Here is a 22,155-nt window from a genome sequence, read left to right on the forward strand (position 1 = left end):
ACTTAAAATCGTTGAATAGCTTTGTATCTTGAGATGACTTCTTCTGAATCTCTAACAGTATGGTCAAATAAATATAATACACGCAAAGATATTGCATAATTAAGTATAATGGTTGCTTTGAATGGCTAGACATGTGGTTCAATTTTAAAAAGAAATGTTCAATTCGTCGTGTCTTAACAAACTAATGTTAATTAACTTAATCTCATATCTTTATTATTATTATTTTATTTAATCTTATTTTGTATATCTTTTTAGTCATCCTACAGTATTACGAGATTTGTACAACTCTTAAAACACAAAAAACTCAATAAAATTTTTTTGTTTATATAAATATCATGAAATAATAACAAAATCTCACGATATTTTTGTTGTAAATATCAACATATAATATATTTATTGTATTTTTTTTTATCATTATTCATTTTTTTAAAAGTATTTTTTTGAAAAACCGCCTGTAAATATGAGAACCTTTTAATGAATAGGTCTCTTGTGAGACGGTCTCACGAATCTTTATCTGTGAGATGGATCAACCCTACCGATATTCACAATAAAAAGTAATACTCTTAGCATAAAAAGTAATACTTTTTCATGGATGACCCAAATAAGAGATCTGTCTCACAAAATACGACCCGTTAGACCGTCTCACACAAGTTTTTGCCCCTTTTAATTACTGTACCTATTCGGTTTGAGTTCGGTCTTTACCATTATTATTCAATTAATATATTAGCAAGTTTTTTGTTTTCTATTTGATATTTTTTTTTGTAATAATGTCGTATGTTTTTTATTACATAAAACAATAAAATAAAATTTGACATTGGTTACCCCTGAGCCCACCACAACTCCTAGATTAATATTAAATTAACAATGATCATTACCCTTAATGACTTGGGATTTTTGTCCAAATACATATAAAAAAAATATTTTGATTGGCACCATTCACCTTTTGCCCCAAGAATTCACAATTTCCCAGTAGAGTCGCAAGAAAGATTCCCCAAAATTTCTTCTTTGACTCGATCCTTATCACTCTGTTTCCCGTCTGAATCCCAGTGCCTGTACTCATTGATCAGTCTGGAAAGTTTTTATTTCGGATAATTTTTTAGGGTTTTTGAGGGGGTTGAGATTTGAAATGGAAAGATTGGGATCGGAGGGAGCATTAGCAGGGATGGAGACAAGTATGAAGGAGGATCTTTGCATGGAGATCGATCCTCCGTTCAAGGAAAGTCCCGCTACAGCCGAGGACTGGCGGAGGGCTCTCAACAAAGTGGTCCCAGCAGTCGTCGTACTCCGCACCAACGCCTGCCGTGCCTTTGATACCGAGTCCGCCGGTGCCTCTTATGCGACCGGGTTTGTTGTCGACAAGAGCCGTGGAATCATCCTTACCAATCGCCACGTTGTCAAGCCAGGTTTGAAAATTCACGATTCTTTAGTCTCTGTCTGTTTGTTGCCCCTGAAAATTGTTTTAAGTTCAGTTCTTGAGATGGTCGATGTTGCCGTTTTTTGTTGCAGGTCCGGTGGTGGCCGAAGCGATGTTTGTGAACCGCGAAGAAGTTCCGGTCTATCCCATTTATCGAGACCCCGTGAGTTGTGATTAATTATTTTATTTTATGAATAATCTTGTATATTTCTCAAAAATAAAATATAGGTATTGATGAACATTGTAGCTTGGTATGTTGAATTTATGAGTTGCTATTCTAGTTCCCGAATCTTGATGTAAAAGAAACCATTTTTCTTTTTCTTTTCCTTTTTTGACGGAACTCCAATGTAAATGTTCACTTGTAAGTTCAATTTTTATGAGAAAATAATCCCTTCTCCTTGAATTTGAAATTGTTTCAAAGAAAATGGATCCTGATTGACTGAAAATAGATATTTATGTCAAAACTAGTTACGAGTGTGGTTGGAATTCAGCTGAATTATCTTCTTGTGCAGCGGACATACTTATCAAAATTGGTGCATGCCACTTTCCATCATGCATCTATCATATCTGGCAGATGATGAATATTATGCAAACTGCTAATTTGTCACACGTGCACGAAAATCTATGACGAGAAAGTGGTTTGCTTGATTGACTTAATTTACCTGCTTTTACACTAATTTTGTGGAGCTTGGTCCTGTAAAATTTGGTTAGTGTCTTGAGAATTTACATCTAATCTTGATATTCTTCATTTACCCGAATCTGAACCTCAGTTCGTTGATTTTGTACCGAGTTCACTAACTATCTGCTTTGCTATTGCTACCTGTCTTTTCTTGTATTTCCTTTTCAATTCCTGGCTAAAAACTAAAAAAATGCACTTATTATGAAAATTTTATGATACTGATATTTGATAGTGCAAAATTGAAATATAAAATGGATTGAAATTTAAAATAGTTGTCATTTGGAAGAATATATGCTGGTGTTCCTTTATTTATTCAACCTATTACCCTTATTTATGTGTTCTATAGGCATATGCTTGCAATTTGCATTACTGAAATGCTTCTTGAAGTTATCTATCCTTTTTTTATTTCAATGTCTTTCGCAAGTAGTCTGATGACATCTGTTTAAAGTCAGATTTATTTTCTAACCTATATTGTACTATTTAACCTTATGACTTGGATGTCTAGGTTCACGATTTTGGCTTCTTCCGTTATGACCCTTCTGCTATAAAATTCTTGAGCTATGAGGAGATTCCTCTTGCACCCGAGGCAGCTTGTGTGGGTCTTGAAATCAGGGTTGTAGGAAATGATAGTGGAGAAAAGGTACGTATATCAGTTTGTCACTTGTTAGTAACTTTTTTGTGGTACCAAAATAATTAGTGTGCAATTTGGCAACATTAAGATAGCCAATCATATAAAAGTTCTTTGGCCATTGAATCTTACCTGCCGATGGTTATCGGCTCTGCTCGGTGTGCACTCTAATGATTAAGGGGATTCATTTCCCGAGATGAAATTTTATGTGCGCTACTTTTATATGAATGTTACCTAACATTTTTTTTCTTCAGAATGTGATAGGTATTGAATTGCCATTGGTGGTTTGCTTGCCACTTTTGTGCTACTATTAACATTACATGTTGTTTGGAGCAGGCGATAAATTTTAAATACGAATATTTTCTGAATCAGGTCTCTATTTTGGCTGGTACCCTTGCTCGTCTGGATAGAGATGCTCCACAATACAAAAAGTACGATCTTTGTGTTATTATGCATCCGTTTTTTTTGTGGTTACTCATTCAAGAATAAGTTATCATCGGATAAAATGGCGGGAAAGCCTAGTAGTTGGGGAATTATGTGGCCCTGTATGTTGAACAAGTCATTTGGCGACCATAATTATTACTATTCTTTGGACATTGATGCCAGCCTTTGTTTTCATCACTGTTTGAGAAGAAATCATTGTGGGATCTTTATTTGGTTAGATTCTAGTCACTGTTAATTGGTGTTGCTAGACTCTCATAGGTTGAGAACATCTTTCCAGATGTGAAGACTTGGATAAGCTATTCCCTGCTAGTCTGAGACCCGTGGCTTGCCAGCATGACCACTAAAACTGTGTCTAGCAGAATTGGTTCACATACAATGATAGTCTCCCTCCATATTGACCTTTTTGAATTCTTGGTTATTTGTTCTGTGGCTGGTATTATTGATGAGATGTAGAGTAGCAGATCACAATGTAGCCTTGTTAAAGAAACCACTGTTGCACATCAACATTTGGCTTATATGGAGATACCCACGATTTGCAGATGGCCTTGTTGGCTTTTTGAAAAAAGTGATTAACATCCTTCCAAAACAGAGGCACAAATGATCTGCGACTCTGCATCTTATTGAAAATTGCATTCACAATCAGTAAATTTTTTTTTTTTTTTGGGGGGGTGGGGGGTGGTGTTGTTATATCTTTTCTTTTCAGTTGATCGATGACAACCACGAATTCTAGAGGGTTTCTCTGCTATTTACTGAGCTGGCCGATAGGCTGGAAGGAAATTTTATGCGGCATAAATCCATGATATTGAGTTATTTGCTGAGGGATGTTATGATTATTGCAAAAAATGTTAACAGAATGTGTGCTAGATGATCAGTTCTTTTTCTGGCATGATTCTTTGAGTTCTTGTCTTGTTCTAGTTGCTAAAATACCTTTGTGGATTACCTGCTTTGTGATCTATATTCAAGGAATATCAGCAATTGCCATCACATTTGACTTTGAGTTGACCATTTGTGCAGGGATGGCTACAATGACTTCAATACATTTTACATGCAAGTAAGCGTTGTGATTTTTGATACTTTTTAATTGCAACATGCTTGATACTCATTGGGACCATGTAGTTTTTTTAGCGTTTCATTGTGATCCTGAATATTGTCCTGTTTCTCTTTTGATATAATCACGTCTGAAATGAGTTGCTATTGTTGCATAGCTTTCTAGAATGCTATACTTGATTGTAAGTGTGAAATAACCAGATCTTGATAGAAATTGTAACGAGAACTCGTGAAAGTAGAAGCGGAACCTCATATGCTCTCTATTTTTTTAAAGATAAACTCATATGCTCTCTATTTTAACTAAGGCAGAGTGTATTACTTTTTTAAATGTATGTTTTGTCTTTCTCTCTGATGTTAGCTTACTGGCAAAACCCATTGGAGAATAAATTCTGTATGGTGTATTTAATTCAATCAGATTTATGATTTCTGGCTGCATTATAACCTTTGGTACTGGATTTGAACAGTAATCTATAATTTCTGGTCAATACATGGAAACTGACACAAATAATGGCCATGGCTAATTTCATCTGTGTTTAGATCATGCAATAATTTTGTTATATAATCTAATAACGCAGAGTATCAGATGTTGGATTTGGTTGTTTTCGTAATCACAGCCCCTACAATCATAGATGTTTTATTGATAATGGTCTTACGGGCACAAATACATTTGCTAAATTAATATTAAGTCTCTTATCTAAGGAAGGAAAGTATCCGTGGGGTACAACTGAAAGGATCTTGAGGTCCAGAAGATGTGTTATCATATACCATGGTGCATCTGAAATTGTTTGAATCATACGTTACTCTTAATAAAGTTTAGTAGTTGAAGAAGTTAGAAAATAAACATTATCAAAAATAATTGAAAGGCAAACCATTTAACACATGCATATGCCATATCATATATCAAGTAATTTATCTTGACAATAATAAAAGTTTTGTACATGTTGATTTTGATAAAAGAGGCGTACATTTTTAAAAGTTGTTCATGGCTGTCTATTCCTTATCAAACGATTCTTTTTGTGTTAATCTCTTCAAGAATTTGCTAATTGGATTCTCATGTCCATGATAACCTAGTTTCTTGCTCCATCCATGCCTCACTCTATTTTCCTTCTTTTAACTGTTGTATCTTAGTATATCTTTGTGTTATCCACCTTTCATGGAACGCAGGCAGCTTCAGGAACGAAAGGAGGTTCAAGTGGCTCCCCTGTAATTGACTGGGAGGGCAGAGCAGTTGCCTTGAATGCTGGGAGCAAAACATCCAGTGCTTCAGCATTTTTCTTACCTTTAGAAAGAGTAAGCAAATGTTTTAATTATGTTTTGTTTATTTTTCGTTGATATTGTATCTTTTTCCAAGCTTCAATATATGGTTTTTTCACAGAACTCTCAAATTAGACCCTTTTTTGGTGGCCTCTTGATGTTCATCATTTGACTTTAAACACACTTACACTATTGCATATGACTTGCTCTCTGTGATCAGTTGTTTTTTCAAAAGTTGGTTCTTTTGTAGAATAAAATTCAGAACTATAGTTATATTTTCCCTTAATAAGATATCATAACTCACAAGTGAGATTAATATTTTCCTTTTTGGTCTACATAATGTGTGTTTCTGAGCCTATATTCTTGATTATACTTTCAAATTCTAAGGACCATTATATCCTTGTCTTTTCTTGCCCAGTTTACCTAATGGGTGTCACCTGGGAGTCTAAATATTCACTAAGAGAGTATTTGACTAAACTTATTTAAAACAACTTATAAGCTATCACGCCTTATAAGCTGCTTTAGTAGCTTATAAGTTGCGAGGTCTTATTTTAAAAATAAATTAAAAGTGTTTGGATTAACTTATTTTAAACAACTTAAAGATGTTAATGTATTTGGTATTATAAGAATTTTTTATTGTCAAAATTACCAGAAAATGTATAATAGTATGAGTTAATGTAAGTAGTTATATATATAAAAACAGTTTTATAATTTAAATATTAAAAAAATAAATCTATTTTATATTTATAATTATAAAAATTGATGTTCTTTGGAAAAAATATTTAATATTATTTTTAATGTGTTCAAGTAAATGTTGATTAAAAAAATAATAGTTACTAATTTACTCAATAAAAATTTAATAATGTTGTTTTTGTATCTTAATAAAAAGTTAAACAAAATCTTATTTTAAATTCGATAAAAAAGAAAGTGATAAAGTGTAGATTTAAGAAGTAAGGATAAATTGATGATTTAAGAAATAAGAATAAAGTGATGATTTAAGAAGATATATAAGGATATTGGAGAAGTGAAATATTAAAATAAGATCTTTTTGAAAAAAAGTGGGGTATCCTAACTTTTTTAAAAACAGCTTATGTAATGCCCATGGGCTGTTCCCGATCCAATTGGCGGGAGTCGGTTGTCCCATGGCCCATTACTCAATGACTCCTCAGTGCCTGGGCTGGAGGAGTCATTGAGTAATGGGCCATGGGACAACCGACTCCCGTCAGTTGGATCGGGAACAGCCCATGTGCATTACAATAAAAAAGCTAGCTCAATTGGTACCAGACTTGTGCTAAGTATCTATATGTCCAGGAGATCTTAGGTTCGAGTCTGGGGAGGTACAAACTCCAGTGCTTGGGCTGGAGAAGTCATTGAGTAATGGGCCATGGGACAACTGACTCCCGCCAGTTGGATCGGGAACAGCCCATGGACATTACAATAAAAAGGCGCCTTTTTATTGTAATGCCCATGGGCTGTTCCCGATCCAACTGGCGGGAGTCGGTGGGCATTACAGCTTATGAGTTGTCAAACAACTTATTTTGACAGCTTATAAGTTTGCAATTTTTTTACTAAACAAATTATGAGAGCTTATAGCTTTCAAACAACTTATAAGCTCTTTTGTAGAGTTTATAAGCTCTACCAAACACCCTTTAAATCATATTTGTTCTGTTCACAAGGTTTTAGATTTTGTTATTTATGTTTCTATTTGCAGTTTGTTGCTAGTTAAATTATATTCCTATGCGAACTATCTTGTTGGCCGATGGTATACGGCTGGGGTTGGATTTTGGTATCAACTATTTATGATTTCGTTGTTTTGGTCTGGCATTTTCACATTACCATTAAAAGCGTTGTATCACTTGAATTAGCTTCTTGCATAGTGTTATGGACATTGTAAGGTTTACCATTTTCTTTGCTAGAAGTTCTAAACGAAGATTTGGTCTCTGCCAAAATAATAACGGCCTGCAGCTATTATACTGTAGCTTCAGGTATCAATTCAGTAAAGGATCTAAATAAGGCTACAAAAGATGTAATCACGATAAAAGAATGGATTGAAGGACTGAATTGTAATTTTAAAATTTGTAAAAAATAAAGGAAAAAGTCGTGGAACAGTTGGAACGAATTTGAATATTAAAATTGTAAAAAATAAAGGAAAAAGTCGTGGACCAGTTGAAATCAGTCTGATGGAAATCAAGGAAGAAGGCCATCCTCCCCCAGGATTAGTTGGGCAAAATCCCGGATACCTAGGTTACCAAACAAAAAGGTGCTTCCAAGTTTCCGTTTGTTCTTTACAAAATCAAATCGCCAAATCTCTTGATTGTTTCCAGGAATCAGTCCTCCACTTGGTGGAAGATAAAAATATGATATTACTATTTGGAAAGAAATATCCCTTTTATTAACATTTTCCATTGATGCCGAAGATAATTATGGTGTGAAGTTGCACGAGGAGAAAAAAGAAGCGTGTTCAAAGAGTATTTTATTTACTTATCAAGACTTCAGTATTGTCCGATTTTGTTTGTGATATTGGTGGTTGTTAAGACTGATTACCCATGCCTACTAAAATGAGCAGTTTTGATACAATTTCAGGTTGTGAGGGCCTTCGAATTCTTGCAGAAAGGAAAAGACTCCGTCACAAATACATGGGATGCAGTCACCATTCCTCGTGGTACGCTTCAGGTTTGTCAGTTCTTCCTTTTTTGTTTGTTTTAAACCTTGACGTTTCTGCTTTGTCATTGTAATTTTTTATTTCAATTATTTTTTTTATTTCAATCAACATTTATATTTTGCAACTTAGCAATATTAAACTTGTTTTCTTGCCTTTTAGGGAGCAGCTTTATGTTGAATGCTTTGAATAAACAAATGCTTTATGATTGGAGTTTTTTGTCGTTCAAAATTGTTTCGAACATGTATACTCAGTGTTATAAAGGAATTTAATTATTCACAAAATTAAATTTTGTTCAGTCAGAAAAAATTGATCGATGTGGGTTGATGGCCAGTACAATTGGATGCGGTTAGTTCAGTAAAAGTTTAGCTGCTTAGTTTGTGAGTTCTTGTTATGCACATGGTACCCCAGAATCAACTAACTACTGTTACATATTTTTGGAGACTGTTGAGTTTTGCCTATCCAAATCCAAAGTTTTTCTAAGCAAATTCTATATGCTTTGGTTTTTCATCAACATGATGTCTTTCTTGAAGCTTTTAAGAAATGGCAGTGCCATTATGGTACAGGAAATTTTAATCTTTAGAATAATCTTTATTACTTTTTCTGACAAGCTTTTCCTTCCAGACTTTTTAATCGTGTAAGCTAGATATAGCATAATCGTTGTTTACTCGCAAACATTAACTGCATTATATTCACATTTGCTTTTTTGTCGCTCTTCTGTCTGCTGGGGTGAGTGTGCTCCATTTATGCTCCATTATTTGATAACAAATCAGTTAATGCATTTTAAAATTTATTTTTTGTTATATTTTTGCAGTGTCAGAAAACATTTTTGTCAATATCTTACTCAATAGGGTCTGGATGGAATTTCATTTGATTTAGATCGACATATTGGTGTTGTAGGTCACATTTTTGCACAAAGGTTTTGATGAGACACGGCGTCTTGGCCTACAAAGTGAAACAGAGCAGGTATGTTTGCCTGCATCTTCATATCGTTTGTCTTTTCATTTTGTCCAGCTTAGAATTTATTGAAATAAGTAGTGACTCATCGTTTTCAATGCATCAGTTGGTACGCCATGCATCTCCTCCTGGGGAAACCGGAATGCTTGTGGTTGATTCTGTTGTGAGTATAATTCTGGGTTTATCGTGTTTCATTTTATATATTTATTATTTCTCTTAAAGGGACAGAAAATATTCTGCTATTGCCTTTTGACTTCCTATAAATCTGGTCTTGATATTGCATTTCTGATAGGTTCCAGATGGCCCAGCTCATAAGCATTTGGAGCCAGGTGACGTGCTTGTTCGCTTGAATGGAGAGGTTAGTTTCACTTCGAGTTACATTATTCAGTTATGCTTTCCATTTCATCCTTGGGGAAATCTTTGTAAATTTGTCTTACAGAGTATTGAGCACTTGAGTCAATTAACCCAACTTCAACTTTTGTGGAAAACATTGGGAAATTGGTTATTGGTTCCAGATTTTTGTTTATTTATCTTGTTAATTTTTTACCGAGTTAATGCTGAAGTTAGAGTAGTAAATTAGTGAGGCAAAGGAATGGGCAAAACGTATATGAGGTCTTGTAAGTGGAGAAAGGGTTAAAGATGTATACTAACAGACCAGTGAAACCCCCCTCCTCCCCCCATTTTCATATCAGTGGTAGTGTCATGGAATTACCTCACTTATTACTGGGATGTAGTCAATTCCCAGAGGTGCTGGTTTCGGTGAAATGTGATGGAATTGTTATCTCCTTTCGGATTTAAAGCAACATAAATTTTACTTCGCCGCATGTTTGACTCCTTGAAATTTCTAATGACTTATAATTGAGATGTTATGGATCTTGTATAATTATTTGATGATGCATGGATATGTTTTTAACGAAAATTCATTTTGCATTTGGCTTACTGAGTTTGATCTAATTCATTGGTTGTAGGTATCTACTCAATTTCTCAAGATGGAGACTTTGCTTGATGATAGCGTCCACCATAAAGTTGAACTTCAGATTGAAAGGGGAGGAAAACCTTTGACAATGAATTTGACAGTAAGATATAATTTTCTCTGAATTTTCTTAAGTTTTACTTTAGCTGTTGTTTGATTCTACATGTAACTCTAATTAATAGATCCAGGTAAATTATTAAGTTTAAGCAGTGCATTTGTCCTCGTGTTGTCATTCTTGGTACAATTTTTTATCATGTGTTATATTTGGAAATGCACTTTTCCATGTATTTTCCACGATAGTTTGACATTGTTGGATTGAGTCCTAACTGCTTTAACTTTGATACCATTTCTGGCTTCCTGTACACCTTTTATTCTTCAGTTGGTCAGATGCATCTTTCTATCAGTCGGACATACCTTTCTATAGGTCATCCGACTCATGCAATTGTTATCCCGTTTGTAAAGGATCCTTCGCCTGGAGAGAGAAACTCTGTAACAATTTTTTTCCAGACACCTTGTTGAAGTTTTCTTGTCGATCATCCTCCATTGCTGCATTTTACATTTCAAATTTATATTTCTCATTTTCCCTTAAATCTCTTTCAGGTTCAGGATTTGCACTTGATCACTCCTGATTACTTTCTTGAAGTTAGTGGTGCTGTGATACACCCTCTTTCTTATCAACAGGTTCGCATTTTCAATGAATCTTTATCATCGCCATTTTTTGGGGACCTTTATGGCTGGTATTAATGTATTATATGAATCTTGAATTCCCTGCTCAAGTTGCCTAGCGTTTTCATACTCCATGTTGGTGAGAAACTGTGTCCATCATACTAACAGTTGATATGAACTTGTTGAATATGATATTGATTTATGAATTTCCAATTTCTAACTACTTCTTTTTCCAGCATTTGGGAACCAATATGCTGTGACCAATGATTAATATGTTGGGAACCAATATGCTGTGACCAATGATTAATATGTTGCCCACTTTAGACCGAACCGAATGTACCTTTACAAAATTTAGTTTGACCCTTCATTTTGAGACGTATTAGTTCTTTTCTACCATGCATTTAATCTTTGCTCTTATCATTTCATGTTGATTTGGACACATTTCAGTTTCTATATTGGAATTGGATCTTAATTTGGAAAGATGGGGGCATTCGGATATTTGATTTGATGATAAAATGATTTTTGGGATTTCCAAAAAGATCGAATTTAAATAATGATTATTTATGGTTAAATAATGATTATTTAGGGTAATGTGAAAAGTGGAAAGATAACATGTGTCCATTAACCGAAAATAACATAGGTATTATGTTATCGGGAAATAAAAGCGTCCTGGAAAGGGGAAAACATAACATGCATTGCCTGAGACTTCCACAAGAGCTCCATTGTTGTAACAAAAAGATAATATTGAGTAGTTTCTTTTGAGTTCTTAGTAAGGAAGGTTGTGCAGATGAGTTTCGTTTTGATTACATGTGCTGGAGGAGGGCGAGACACGAGAGAAGTAAAATTTGTTTACAACATCTTTTAACTTGAAAAGTTAGTGACAACTGGGTATTCATTGTGGAGCATTGACAATTGAAAGTTCTGGACATAATTACTCTCATTCGACAATATACGGAATGCATTTAATGAGATTCTATCGAATTCAGTGTGTTAATGCTGTACTTTAATAGTTGGTCACCTTCAGAATCTGCTAAGTCGCTGCCTGCAATAAACTAATTCTTCTTTATATGCAGGCCAGGAACTTCCGTTTCCAGTGTGGTCTTGTTTATGTTGCTGAGCAGGGGTATGCACACATTTTCTTTGGTACAATTTTTGGAGTACATGATTATGTTAAAATTAAAATCCTTTTATTTCTGTTTCTTGTAATGCCGATGCTAAATGTGGAGGCCTTCCACTTAATTGACCATCTACTCACCAATTCCAGGTATATGCTATTCAGAGCTGGAGTTCCACGCCATTCTATCATTAAGAAGTTTGCAGGTGAAGACATATCAAGACTTGAAGACTTTATCTCCGTGCTGTCTAAGTTATCCAAGGGTGCAAGAGTACCATTAGAGTATATAAGTTACTTGGATCGTCATCGAAGAAAGGTACACTTGATGCATCTCAAATATAGTGTTGGATATGTGCTCAACCTATAATTCTTACATAAGGTATTAATCGAATACATTGGGTTTATGAAGACACCCTTTCTCTGCCTTCACCAGTGTGTGAACAAGAAAAAGACAGTGTCGGATTGCCTCCTGGTGTCAATATTCAAGCCACATTTATTGCTCCGTCAATTATATATTTGTTGACGAGCAAACATCCGTTTAGAAATTTGTGGCGTGTCTCATTTATATCTTATGATGGTTAAATGCTTTTGAATCTGACTTTATAAATGCCTGAAGAAGATTTATGCATGTGTTAAATAGAGATCCTCGCTGCCTTCCAAAATGAAGAGAGCAATGAAGAATTCTTCGAGTGTTTTACTGTGAGAGTTAGAGATTATTCTATTGGTTATACTTGGGGTCGGGATTGTAATATTTTGAGTGTTTGGTAAACACTTAAGAAATTTTCCTATATTGAAATTTTTTAGTAGTCTTGTGGACGTAGCTCTTGTTCTCGATCGGTGCGGCGGAAGGGGTGTTTCCAAAAAAAAACAAGAAAACTCAACTCAATTTAGAGAAAATATATCAATACTGAATTTTTGTTTGAACACAAATAACAAACTTATATAGAGCTATTCCTAATCTAATACTATAATAAGAGTTCTAATGTTATTAAAAATACTAGTCCTAATGCAATTGAAATACTAAAACCCTAATGTAGTTAAAATACTGAGAGTTCTCATCTAAGTAGAATACTAACAAAAATCTAATATGAATAAATATTAATCATGGCCTGCATCATTTACACGCGGGAACCACGTAAATGCATAACCTTTTTTGTCGGCTAATTGTACCAACCTCCTTGTGAAGAGTCTAAAAAGCATAAGACCACCTAAATAATATTAATAGACCAACACATCCTTCATTAAAAATCAAGCACATTTTATTCTTGTGTAACAAAAACTTGTGCACATTTGTTCCCTCTGGTAAGGGGTTTTTATATCTTTTAAACACGAGGTCTAAATGTTGTTTATCCTACGTATGATTTTTTTTTTTACATTGGTGGTGGCTCAATTAGTCTTGTTTTTTGTTGATTGCTTTATTCCGTTTCTTCATGTTTTGAGCAAGGTTGTAAATGGCGGGAGGCGGTGGCGGGGCGGTCGGTGACCGCCTACCGCCTCAGCCGCCCAGGCGGTGCCTAGGCGGTTGAATTTTTTTAAGTAATTTTTTATGGATAATCATATATAATCCTGTAATATAATCACAAATAGTCATCATTTTTTTTATGTATGATGTGTAATTAAATAATGTTTAAATATAAATAAGTTTCATACAATATAATATCATCTAGATAATATGCAAATAAATATATAATTGCAAATTAACAAGATAATTAATAAAGAATTATCATCATATTAATGTATGCTAACAAAGTAATATAATTATTTTTACCAAAAAACTAAGTTTAAATTTCAAAGTTTCAATCCATTATAAGAACAAGTACTAGATTTAACATAACTAATATTTCAAGTCATCTACATGTACACCATCAACTACATTCATAATCTTCTCATCATCTGACTCAACCTCAACATCTTCTTATTTCTCCTCATCCGATGTATCTAAATCTTCGTCAAGTTCTCTAATGAGGTTGTTCCTTGTACTCCTCCTTAGTTTGATAGTAAGGAGTGAAAACCAAAAAAAAAAATATCACGGTTAAATTTTAAAATAACCCGCCTCGGCTGTCTGTCCCGCTTACTCGCCGCTTGGTCCGCCCGCTCGCCGCGTCCACCCGCCTCGGCCGTCTGTCCACCGCCGTATATCTTGGACCGCCTTAAACAACCGCCTCATGCGTAGGCGGGGCGGTCGAGGGCCGCCATTTAGAACACTGGTTTTGAGCTTCCACATAGATCTATTTGATATCTTCAAACGAATATCGCTCGTATGAATTATTTCCAAAGGTTTTCCATCAGCCAATTTTTTTTATCCATAATCAGTAGATAGTAACAGTGAAGAAGTTTCAGAGTCCATAACCTAAACATCAATTGGGATTTCCACGTATAATAGTAAAACACCATGTTCTTTCTCAATTACAGTGTCGACGATGTTCTTATTATCACAATTCTTTATTTTTTTTTATAAGAAACATTATTTTATCAATCATACGATAGGAACTAAGTACATCAGTAGACTAGTGGTCCACTTTCATCATGAAGTACATAATATCTTTATTGATTTGCAGTTCCTCATCAAGTGGCCAATATCATCACAATTCCAAACACTCTTTCTTTTCAAGTTCACTCTTCACCTTACTACTCCTTGACTTAGACTTGCCGCAACCTCATTTATCACTTTTTTCACGACTGCCCCTGATATCGAGATTTAGAACATAACTCAATGATATTCTTTTAGTCAAATCCATATTGAGAATTTGGTCTGTTACATCATTGAATTGTAGGAATTGCTAACTGCTGTTTGCGTTTGTTCCCAAGTATTTGCTATAGAGGCAATAATAGTAAGGCACAAATCTCATCATCAAAGTTGATTTTCAACCAATGTTAACTGATAAACAACCATGTTAAACTCATTGATGTTTGCTGCCACTGAAGCACCTTCGTCCATAACTGAATTTTTTTTTCTGATGTATCTTGTTACTTGTAGACAACTTTTTGTACACGTCTGACAGTTTGGACATCTCCTCCGTGGCTTTTGCCTCCAACACAATATTTGCCACATTCTTCGTTAGTGTCGATCAAATTACATTTGACCTCTGTCGATTAGGCTCCCACTCATAAACCTCCACATTTTCTAGCTTCTTTCCCCGTAGAGGTTGATGCAGTTTTTTGCCATACAGATAATATTTAATTTGTGATCGCTATAACAATAAATTTTTACGGCTGATTTTATTGTTTCCATCTCCCAATCTATCTTCTCAAGGCATCAGTTCGTACCTCAAGCTTGACTTCATTTTTCAAGATTGGAGGGATCACAATGGTCTACTCATTTGAAACGGAAAATTTTGAAAAATTGCCTTTTTCTACATGTATTTAAATATATCAATTTTGTTTGTTAAATAGCATGATGTAAAGAGTTGCATTGCATCGTGTGTTTTTAGCCTACTTAGGTCATTATCTTAAATAAATGTGGCCGGAAGGCTAGAAATTTAAATGACCCATTTAAAACTCAGAATATTTGGATAGAGCTTCCTTAGAACTCCACAAAGATTTTGGACACCTTAAAATCCTGGCTCTTACCCCTTATTATGGGATAAGTAAAGCGATTGAGTATAATGCCTAAAATCTAACTCGAAGAAAGCCGAATAAAGTAATCAACAAAGAACACGACAGATTTATGTGGTTCTCCAAATGTAGGATACGTCCGCAAAGCTAGCAAACACTTACTACAAGGAATTTTTCCAAGTGTTTGCACAACTCTCAATCACTAACAATTCAGACCTTGGGTACAACCAAGATAAATATTTCCACCTCTCAAAAGAGAACTCTTAAAGTATTATTCTACGTTCTCTTGATTTGGGATGGTAACATGAGGCAATTGGGGATTCTATTTGTAGAGAACTCTCCATTGTGTGAAAACCGAATGAAAACACAAACACATTTTTCCTAGTCTTTTCAAGTTCACATTGAATGGTTAGTGAATTATGAACAATTGCCATAAAATGTCTGATTTCATGTTCCATCATGATAGAATTTTGAAAGTTGCTCTGTGTTATCTTCTTGCTCTATCGAGCTAAGTTAATATTTGGCTTAAAGATAATCATCATATGCATTCTAATGTTTTTTGTCTGTATTGTTGTGGTACTAGTTGCTTCAGTTTTCTAGTGATTTGTATTCTTAAACTAGTTCTAGATATATTACTTGAGATTATGTAATTTTTAAACTTGTCTACTTTTTCTCCTTGCTCATCACTGCTTGCATTTTACAAGTTATAATATAATCTTTAATACTATAATGGTTTTTGTGTGTCTGTTTGAGCTATGTATGATACGAGCACTAATACGATAATTAATAACAGAGAATTGATAAATATTATAATCTGGAATCAAGAACCTTTGCAATTACCATAAAACTATATGGCAAGGAAGAACAATCACAATTTTCTCCTCTTGCCCCAACTTTCTCGATCCATATTTTCATTCAAGTTCACCTGCTCTTTGCTAACACTGTTTTCTTTGGATGCAGTCTGTCCTGGTCACAGTTGATCGCCACGAGTGGTATGCTCCTCCTCAGATATACACTCGCAATGACAGTTCTGGTCTGTGGGCAGTGAAGCTAGTTTTGCCACTGGAATCCCCACTTCGATCATCAAGGATGAGTCCTATAGATCACAATCTAGCAAGCAATATAGTTTCACCTTGTAGTACTGAGGTTATCATGGAACAAGGGCATAATTGTGTTGGCCAAGAACTAATGGACGGTGTGACGAGTATGGAAACAAGTTGCGAACACGTCGCCGAGGGATCACATCCTCTAGATGAATCTGATACTGGAACCAAAAAAAGGCGAGTGGATGAGGATTTATCTGTTGATGGTGTTTTATTACCGGACTGCTCTTTGCATGAACCTAGGGAAGAGGGTTTGGGGGATTCTGTTTCTGAATCTGAGACAGTTTTAAGAGATTATCAAGGTGCAGCAGGGGCAGCAGCTAATGCTTCGATAGCGGAGCGTGTGATTGAGCCTACACTTGTGATGTTTGAGGTATGTGATCATTGATATTGATTTTTTTTTTTTTTTTTATAAATTTACATGTTTGCTTCATCTTTATTAAGTTTTAGTTTCTCTTTCTTATGTCTTTGGAATGAGGTTTATTTGAACTAAAAACAGGGTATCTGCAATATGAGGAAGAGTTTAGCGATGGAGTAGTTTTCTGGAAAAAAAGGGGAAATAGGCAGAATAAGAGAGAAGAACGCTCAAAGAACAATGTGTTAGGACATAGGGAGCAGTACTGATCTCCTAAATCTAAAGAAAGAACTGAACCTGCTTTGAAATTGCTGTCAGATAGAGGATTTGTCTATGAAAACCACAAGCTTTTGTTGATTAAGAAGTTTTTCTTTGAGTTTTAGATGAGTAAGACGGCTGCTCATGACAAAGTCTTTGAATTAGCTTGTGGAAAGTGGGAGAGAGCATGGCATTCATCCATTACACATGAAATATGAGGTGGGGGGGGGGTGGCGGGTTAGGAGCATAGTAACAAACTGCACGCTGTGGAGGTTGGTTAGTGGCCTCAATTCTTCATGATCTGCTGGTCAATTTATACTTGCTTAGCTGCCTTGTATTACTACAGGAAGTATTCTAGTCATTACCCTGGTTGGATAAACGGAGGGCTGGCTTTGAAAACTTGAAAGAATCTGAATTTCTGTTAATTATTTGGTTCTATCAGAGGCATGCATGTTCTCTTCAATGGTCTCCTCCATAGTAGTATCCTAATTAAAGTATTTCTAAAATGCAGGTACATGTGCCATCATCTTGTATGATTGATGGAGTGCACTCACAGCATTTCTTTGGAACTGGTGTAATAATATACCACTCTCAAACCATGGGATTGGTCGCAGTTGATAAAAACACTGTTGCAGTATCTGTGTCTGATGTGATGCTTTCTTTTGCTGCTTATCCAATCGAAATTTCTGGCGAGGTAATTTTGTATCTGTTGAAGCTATGTTTATTGTTACTGTTCTTACTGACTCATGCGAATTAAATAGGTTGTTTTCCTCCATCCTGTCCACAATTTGGCACTAGTTGCATATGACCCTTCTGCACTTGGTGTTGGTGCTTCCGTTGTTCGAGCGGCTGAACTACTTCCAGGTAATTTTTTAATCTGCTTGAATTATTTGTATTTTCTATCTGTTTCTTAAAAGATTGAGTGGAAGGCATGATTTGCACAATATGAGGGGCGTAATATCAGTTATATGGCAACTTTTAGACTTTGCTTTCATTTTATTAATATTTATTCAATGATCTAGCCTGTGGTGACATAGTACTCGGTTCACTCTTACACCTTCAACAGTATTAAGTTTTGATTTGAATAATTAAATGAAGACGGGCTGAATCAGCATACCGATGATGTGAGTGATGTTGGATATAGTTGATAGACATCTAGAATGATGTCAGCATTTGGGATTTGAATGGATTTGGTGCTCTTGGGATTTTGTATTTCTGGTGCAATTTTCCCTAGTAATGTGACACAAAGAATTCTACTTGACCTTTTCGCTTTATTGTTTGACATGGTGAAATGAAAATCCTGTAACTTTTGTTCACGCGGAACTTTAAGCAGCCCTTGGTTAATACTATAGGAACTAACATCAAATGCAGGCGTTGAGAATTCTACTTTCATGTGTCACAAGCTATGTGACCACTCTTTAAGCTATATATTTTTCGAAGTAGTTTAAAATACTTTCCATTATTTCCTGTTTTAGATTGATTTCCGTTAAAGTCAAGCATACCCCCTCTCTCACACAAAATTTGATTAAATCTTATTCCTCAGAACCTGCACTACGCCGTGGAGATCCCGTATGTCTCGTGGGCTTGAGTAGGAGTCTACAAGCAACTTCCAGGAAATCATTTGTCACCAATCCTTGTGCTGCTTTGAATATTGGTTCTGCCGATTGTCCACGATTTAGAGCCACCAACATGGAAGTTATAGAGATTGATACTGGTAAATCGGAATTCAAATTTCCACCTATCTAAATTGGTTTTGCTTTCTGTGGCTTGGATTTTTGCCTTTTCATTGCTTCTGGCAATCAGAAGAAACATCCAGTTCTTATAATTATTTGTCATTCCATGTTGCAGATTTTGGTGGCGCATTTTCTGGTGTCCTCACGGATGAGCTTGGAAGGGTTCATGCTATTTGGGGAAGCTTCTCAACTCAGGTATTTTCTTCTCTCCCTCTCTAGTTCATCTGAGTTGTCTTGCAGAAGCGAGATCTAATGCTTACTCTGTATGCTACAATTTCCAGCTTAAATATAGTTCTAGTTCATCTGAAGACCATCAATTTGTTCGAGGTATTCCAATTTATACAATAAGCTCAATCCTTGACAAAATCATATCTGGTGCTGAAGGACCTTCGCTTCTCATTAATGGAATCAAAAGGCCTATGCCACTTGTAAGGATGCTAGAGGTTGAAGTTTATCCCACTTTGCTCTCCAAAGCTCGTAGTTTTGGCCTGAGTGACTCTTGGATCCAGGTAATCTACTGTTTATGCAATTCTATTTGTTCTCGAGTGTTTGCTGTCTACAGATGATGGTGGTAATTATTTTATCAGGCAGGAGAATTCAACTATAAATGATGTAATCTTTATAATAGCTTTGTCTATTTGTGTTTGTGGATATAAGATGCTTCTAAATCTGTTTGTTTATGTCATGATGGTTTCTTAGGCTAATATTTCTTTGTTTTTCCCTTGACAATTTCAATGGGTGGAGTCACAGTTGGGATGAGCAGTTGCATTTTAAGAAAGATAATCAGTGACATCTCAACTGTCATTTTTTACCCCCGACAGTTATCGCCTCTTGGCTTTGGGGTTATGTTGGTAGATTTCATGTGTATGTATGTTCACTAGGTGCTCATTTGGATGTAAGCTTATATATTAGAAGAATCCTGCATGGATAATTGAATCCAAAGTTCGAAGACGTGATTGGCTCTGAGAATTTTGTCACATCAGTTCTATGGCTGCAGGCATATCTTGACACCTGAATAGTAAATATGATAGGTCTAGATAATGATTACCACGGGGCTTTGCCATGTTGGTAGGCTTCATGTGTGTTGTACTGGGTATTCATCTGTATATGAGGCTCCTCTTGCTCAGTGATACTAGATGTGAGTCATTGTCAGACTTCAGTTGAACCTATGTAAATAGTATATTCTCTGCTTATTAGATAGTTGAGGGGCATTGGATGGTATTGAAACTCTTATCAATCTTTGGTTATGAATCGCAGGCACTTGTGAAAAAAGATCCCATCAGGCGCCAAGTATTAAGGGTGAAAGGCTGCTTCTCGGGTTCTAAAGCGGAAAATTTACTAGAACAAGGTGACATGGTTTTGGCAATCAATAAAGTACCAGTCACTTGCTTCGGTGACATTGAGGATGCTTGTCAAGGACTAGACCAATGCAAAGACAGTGATGGGAAGCTCAATATGACAATTTTTCGCCAGGTTTGTATCTGGCACATTTATCATGTGGTATATTTGTATTTATTCATTTACCTTGTTAGATTCTTAACAAGAAACTATGTACATTATGAGTCTTGTGGCCGAGGATGTGTTAAACTCTTACTGGGGTAGACACTCTTGATTCAGCCGGAATAGAGACACTTTTAACTATTTTCAACTGATCGATATGATTCTTCAGGGTCGTGAAATGGATCTATCGGTGGGAACAGATGTGAGAGATGGGAATGGAACCACACGTGTGATAAATTGGTGCGGTTGTATAGTGCAGGAGCCTCATTCAGCTGTGCGAGCTCTTGGGTTTCTGCCTGAAGAAGGGCATGGGGTATACGTGGCAAGGTAAGTCCTTTAAACACATTCATCAAAATTAACTGGTGTACTTATCTTGAGAAAACTACCAGAGAGCAAGATTTTTGCAGGTTCTATCTAAATAATTAACATACTTTTTTAAACTTGATCAGAATGGAAACCCCCGTTTTAGGAAAATTAAGTTTTTGGCTTGAAATATATTCTGTCCTCTTGATTATCAATTGACAGTCAGATTACTTTCTGCATATTTATTTCAGGTGGTGTCATGGAAGTCCAGTACATCGATATGGTTTATATGCTCTTCAATGGATTGTAGAAGTAAATGGAAAACCAACACCAGACTTGGATGCTTTTGTTGCTGTAACAAAGGTACCCCCATCTTTTTATGAAATCGTGAGAAATCAAAGGAACCTGACCAATACCAGATATGGTAGCACTTAGCAGTTTCTGTTCAAGAAAATGACTAATCCTGATAATTTTAATGCCCGTAAGACCAATTTCACATCAAGAATTTAAAACTTGTCAGAACCAAAGTGGAAGTTTTCCTATACTGGCGTTGCCACTTGATAATATGAATCTGTGAACTTTTTGTAAGTTGAAACCTTGTAGGAAATAGAACATGGGGAGTTTGTTCGAGTGAAGACCGTACACTTGAATGGGAAGCCACGAGTACTAACTCTGAAGCAGGATTTGCACTACTGGCCTACATGGGAGCTGAGGTTTGATCCAGAAATGGCTATCTGGAGTCGAAGGACGATCAAAGCGCTTGATTGTAACTCCCAGTGAATGTATTCTTGGCAAGAATCCCAAGTTTTCTCGAGTAATGATACGAAAAAATGGAACTTTCTTGATCAGGTCAATGTATAATTTGATTGATTTACAGTGTCATACGAGATTGGTAGTGCAACCAATATTTTTCAGATTATTTATCTTTACTAGTTGTGTGGTGGATGATGATGAGAGAATTTATATAGGTTCAACTTTTAATGTGCAGAGAAATATTTAATAAAAACATGAGTTTATTTATCATTATTTATAATTATTCATATATTATTCCCCGTTTGTTTTTTTTTTATTTAATGTGTTTAGAATAATGACGAGGACTTTTTTCTTATACCAATTATTTTTTTTAATATCAAGCTATATCAATTTTGGTATTGAAGTTCTGGTCATATTTCACGAGAAAGATGCTTCAAAATTTATTTTCTGATGTAATTAGGAAATTCAAAATAATCCGCGAAATTTAATCTGCATTTAAAATTCATTATTGAGTATAGATTCAAGATCTCAAGTACTGATTGAAGCCTAAAAGACCTTAAAAATATAGTTAAAGTTTGCAATCGTATAACTAAAACGAACATCGAGCAATACAACTTTGCAAAAGAAACTGTTAGAAAACAGAAATTGGTCTATTATGCATCGATTCTTACCACCTTGAAAATATTATTCTCATGACGTACATCAAATAGCAAAAAAATTTAACCATAGTTCACAAAAATAATATTGAGACCTCATATTT

At 35.3% G+C, this 22,155-nt stretch overlaps 1 protein-coding gene across 1 annotated transcript; it reads left to right on the forward strand.

The window, feature by feature from the left end:
* Positions 1–918: 918 nt before the first annotated feature.
* On the forward strand, positions 919–21,668 carry LOC140986151 (protease Do-like 7). Its single transcript, XM_073454190.1, has 24 exons — positions 919–1,403; positions 1,507–1,577; positions 2,599–2,733; positions 3,094–3,152; positions 4,180–4,216; positions 5,377–5,502; positions 8,050–8,139; positions 9,026–9,091; positions 9,189–9,245; positions 9,375–9,440; positions 10,051–10,158; positions 10,656–10,736; positions 11,795–11,844; positions 11,986–12,151; positions 16,351–16,866; positions 17,618–17,800; positions 17,868–17,970; positions 18,650–18,820; positions 18,955–19,034; positions 19,121–19,348; positions 20,097–20,312; positions 20,509–20,666; positions 20,894–21,005; positions 21,246–21,668. Exons 1-24 carry the CDS (start codon positions 1,127–1,129, stop codon positions 21,420–21,422), a joined length of 3,333 nt encoding a protein of 1,110 aa, XP_073310291.1. The 5' UTR covers positions 919–1,126; the 3' UTR covers positions 21,423–21,668.
* Positions 21,669–22,155: the final 487 nt, after the last annotated feature.

The sequence above is a fragment of the Primulina huaijiensis genome, chromosome 10 (assembly GCF_012295235.1).
Source record: "Primulina huaijiensis isolate GDHJ02 chromosome 10, ASM1229523v2, whole genome shotgun sequence".
NCBI lineage: Eukaryota > Viridiplantae > Streptophyta > Magnoliopsida > Lamiales > Gesneriaceae > Primulina > Primulina huaijiensis.

What these genes read in the sequence shown, in the direction of transcription:
- LOC140986151 (XM_073454190.1), top strand. Translation starts at nt 1,127, where the DNA reads ATGGAAAGATTGGGATCGGAGGGAGCATTAGCAGGGATGGAGACAAGT. An exon ending in GGGGAAGCTTCTCAACTCAG is followed by an intron (nt 19,035 to 19,120) that starts GTATTTTCTTCT and finishes TACAATTTCCAG; the next exon opens with CTTAAATATAGTTCTAGTTC. An exon ending in TGAGTGACTCTTGGATCCAG is followed by an intron (nt 19,349 to 20,096) that starts GTAATCTACTGT and finishes TATGAATCGCAG; the next exon opens with GCACTTGTGAAAAAAGATCC.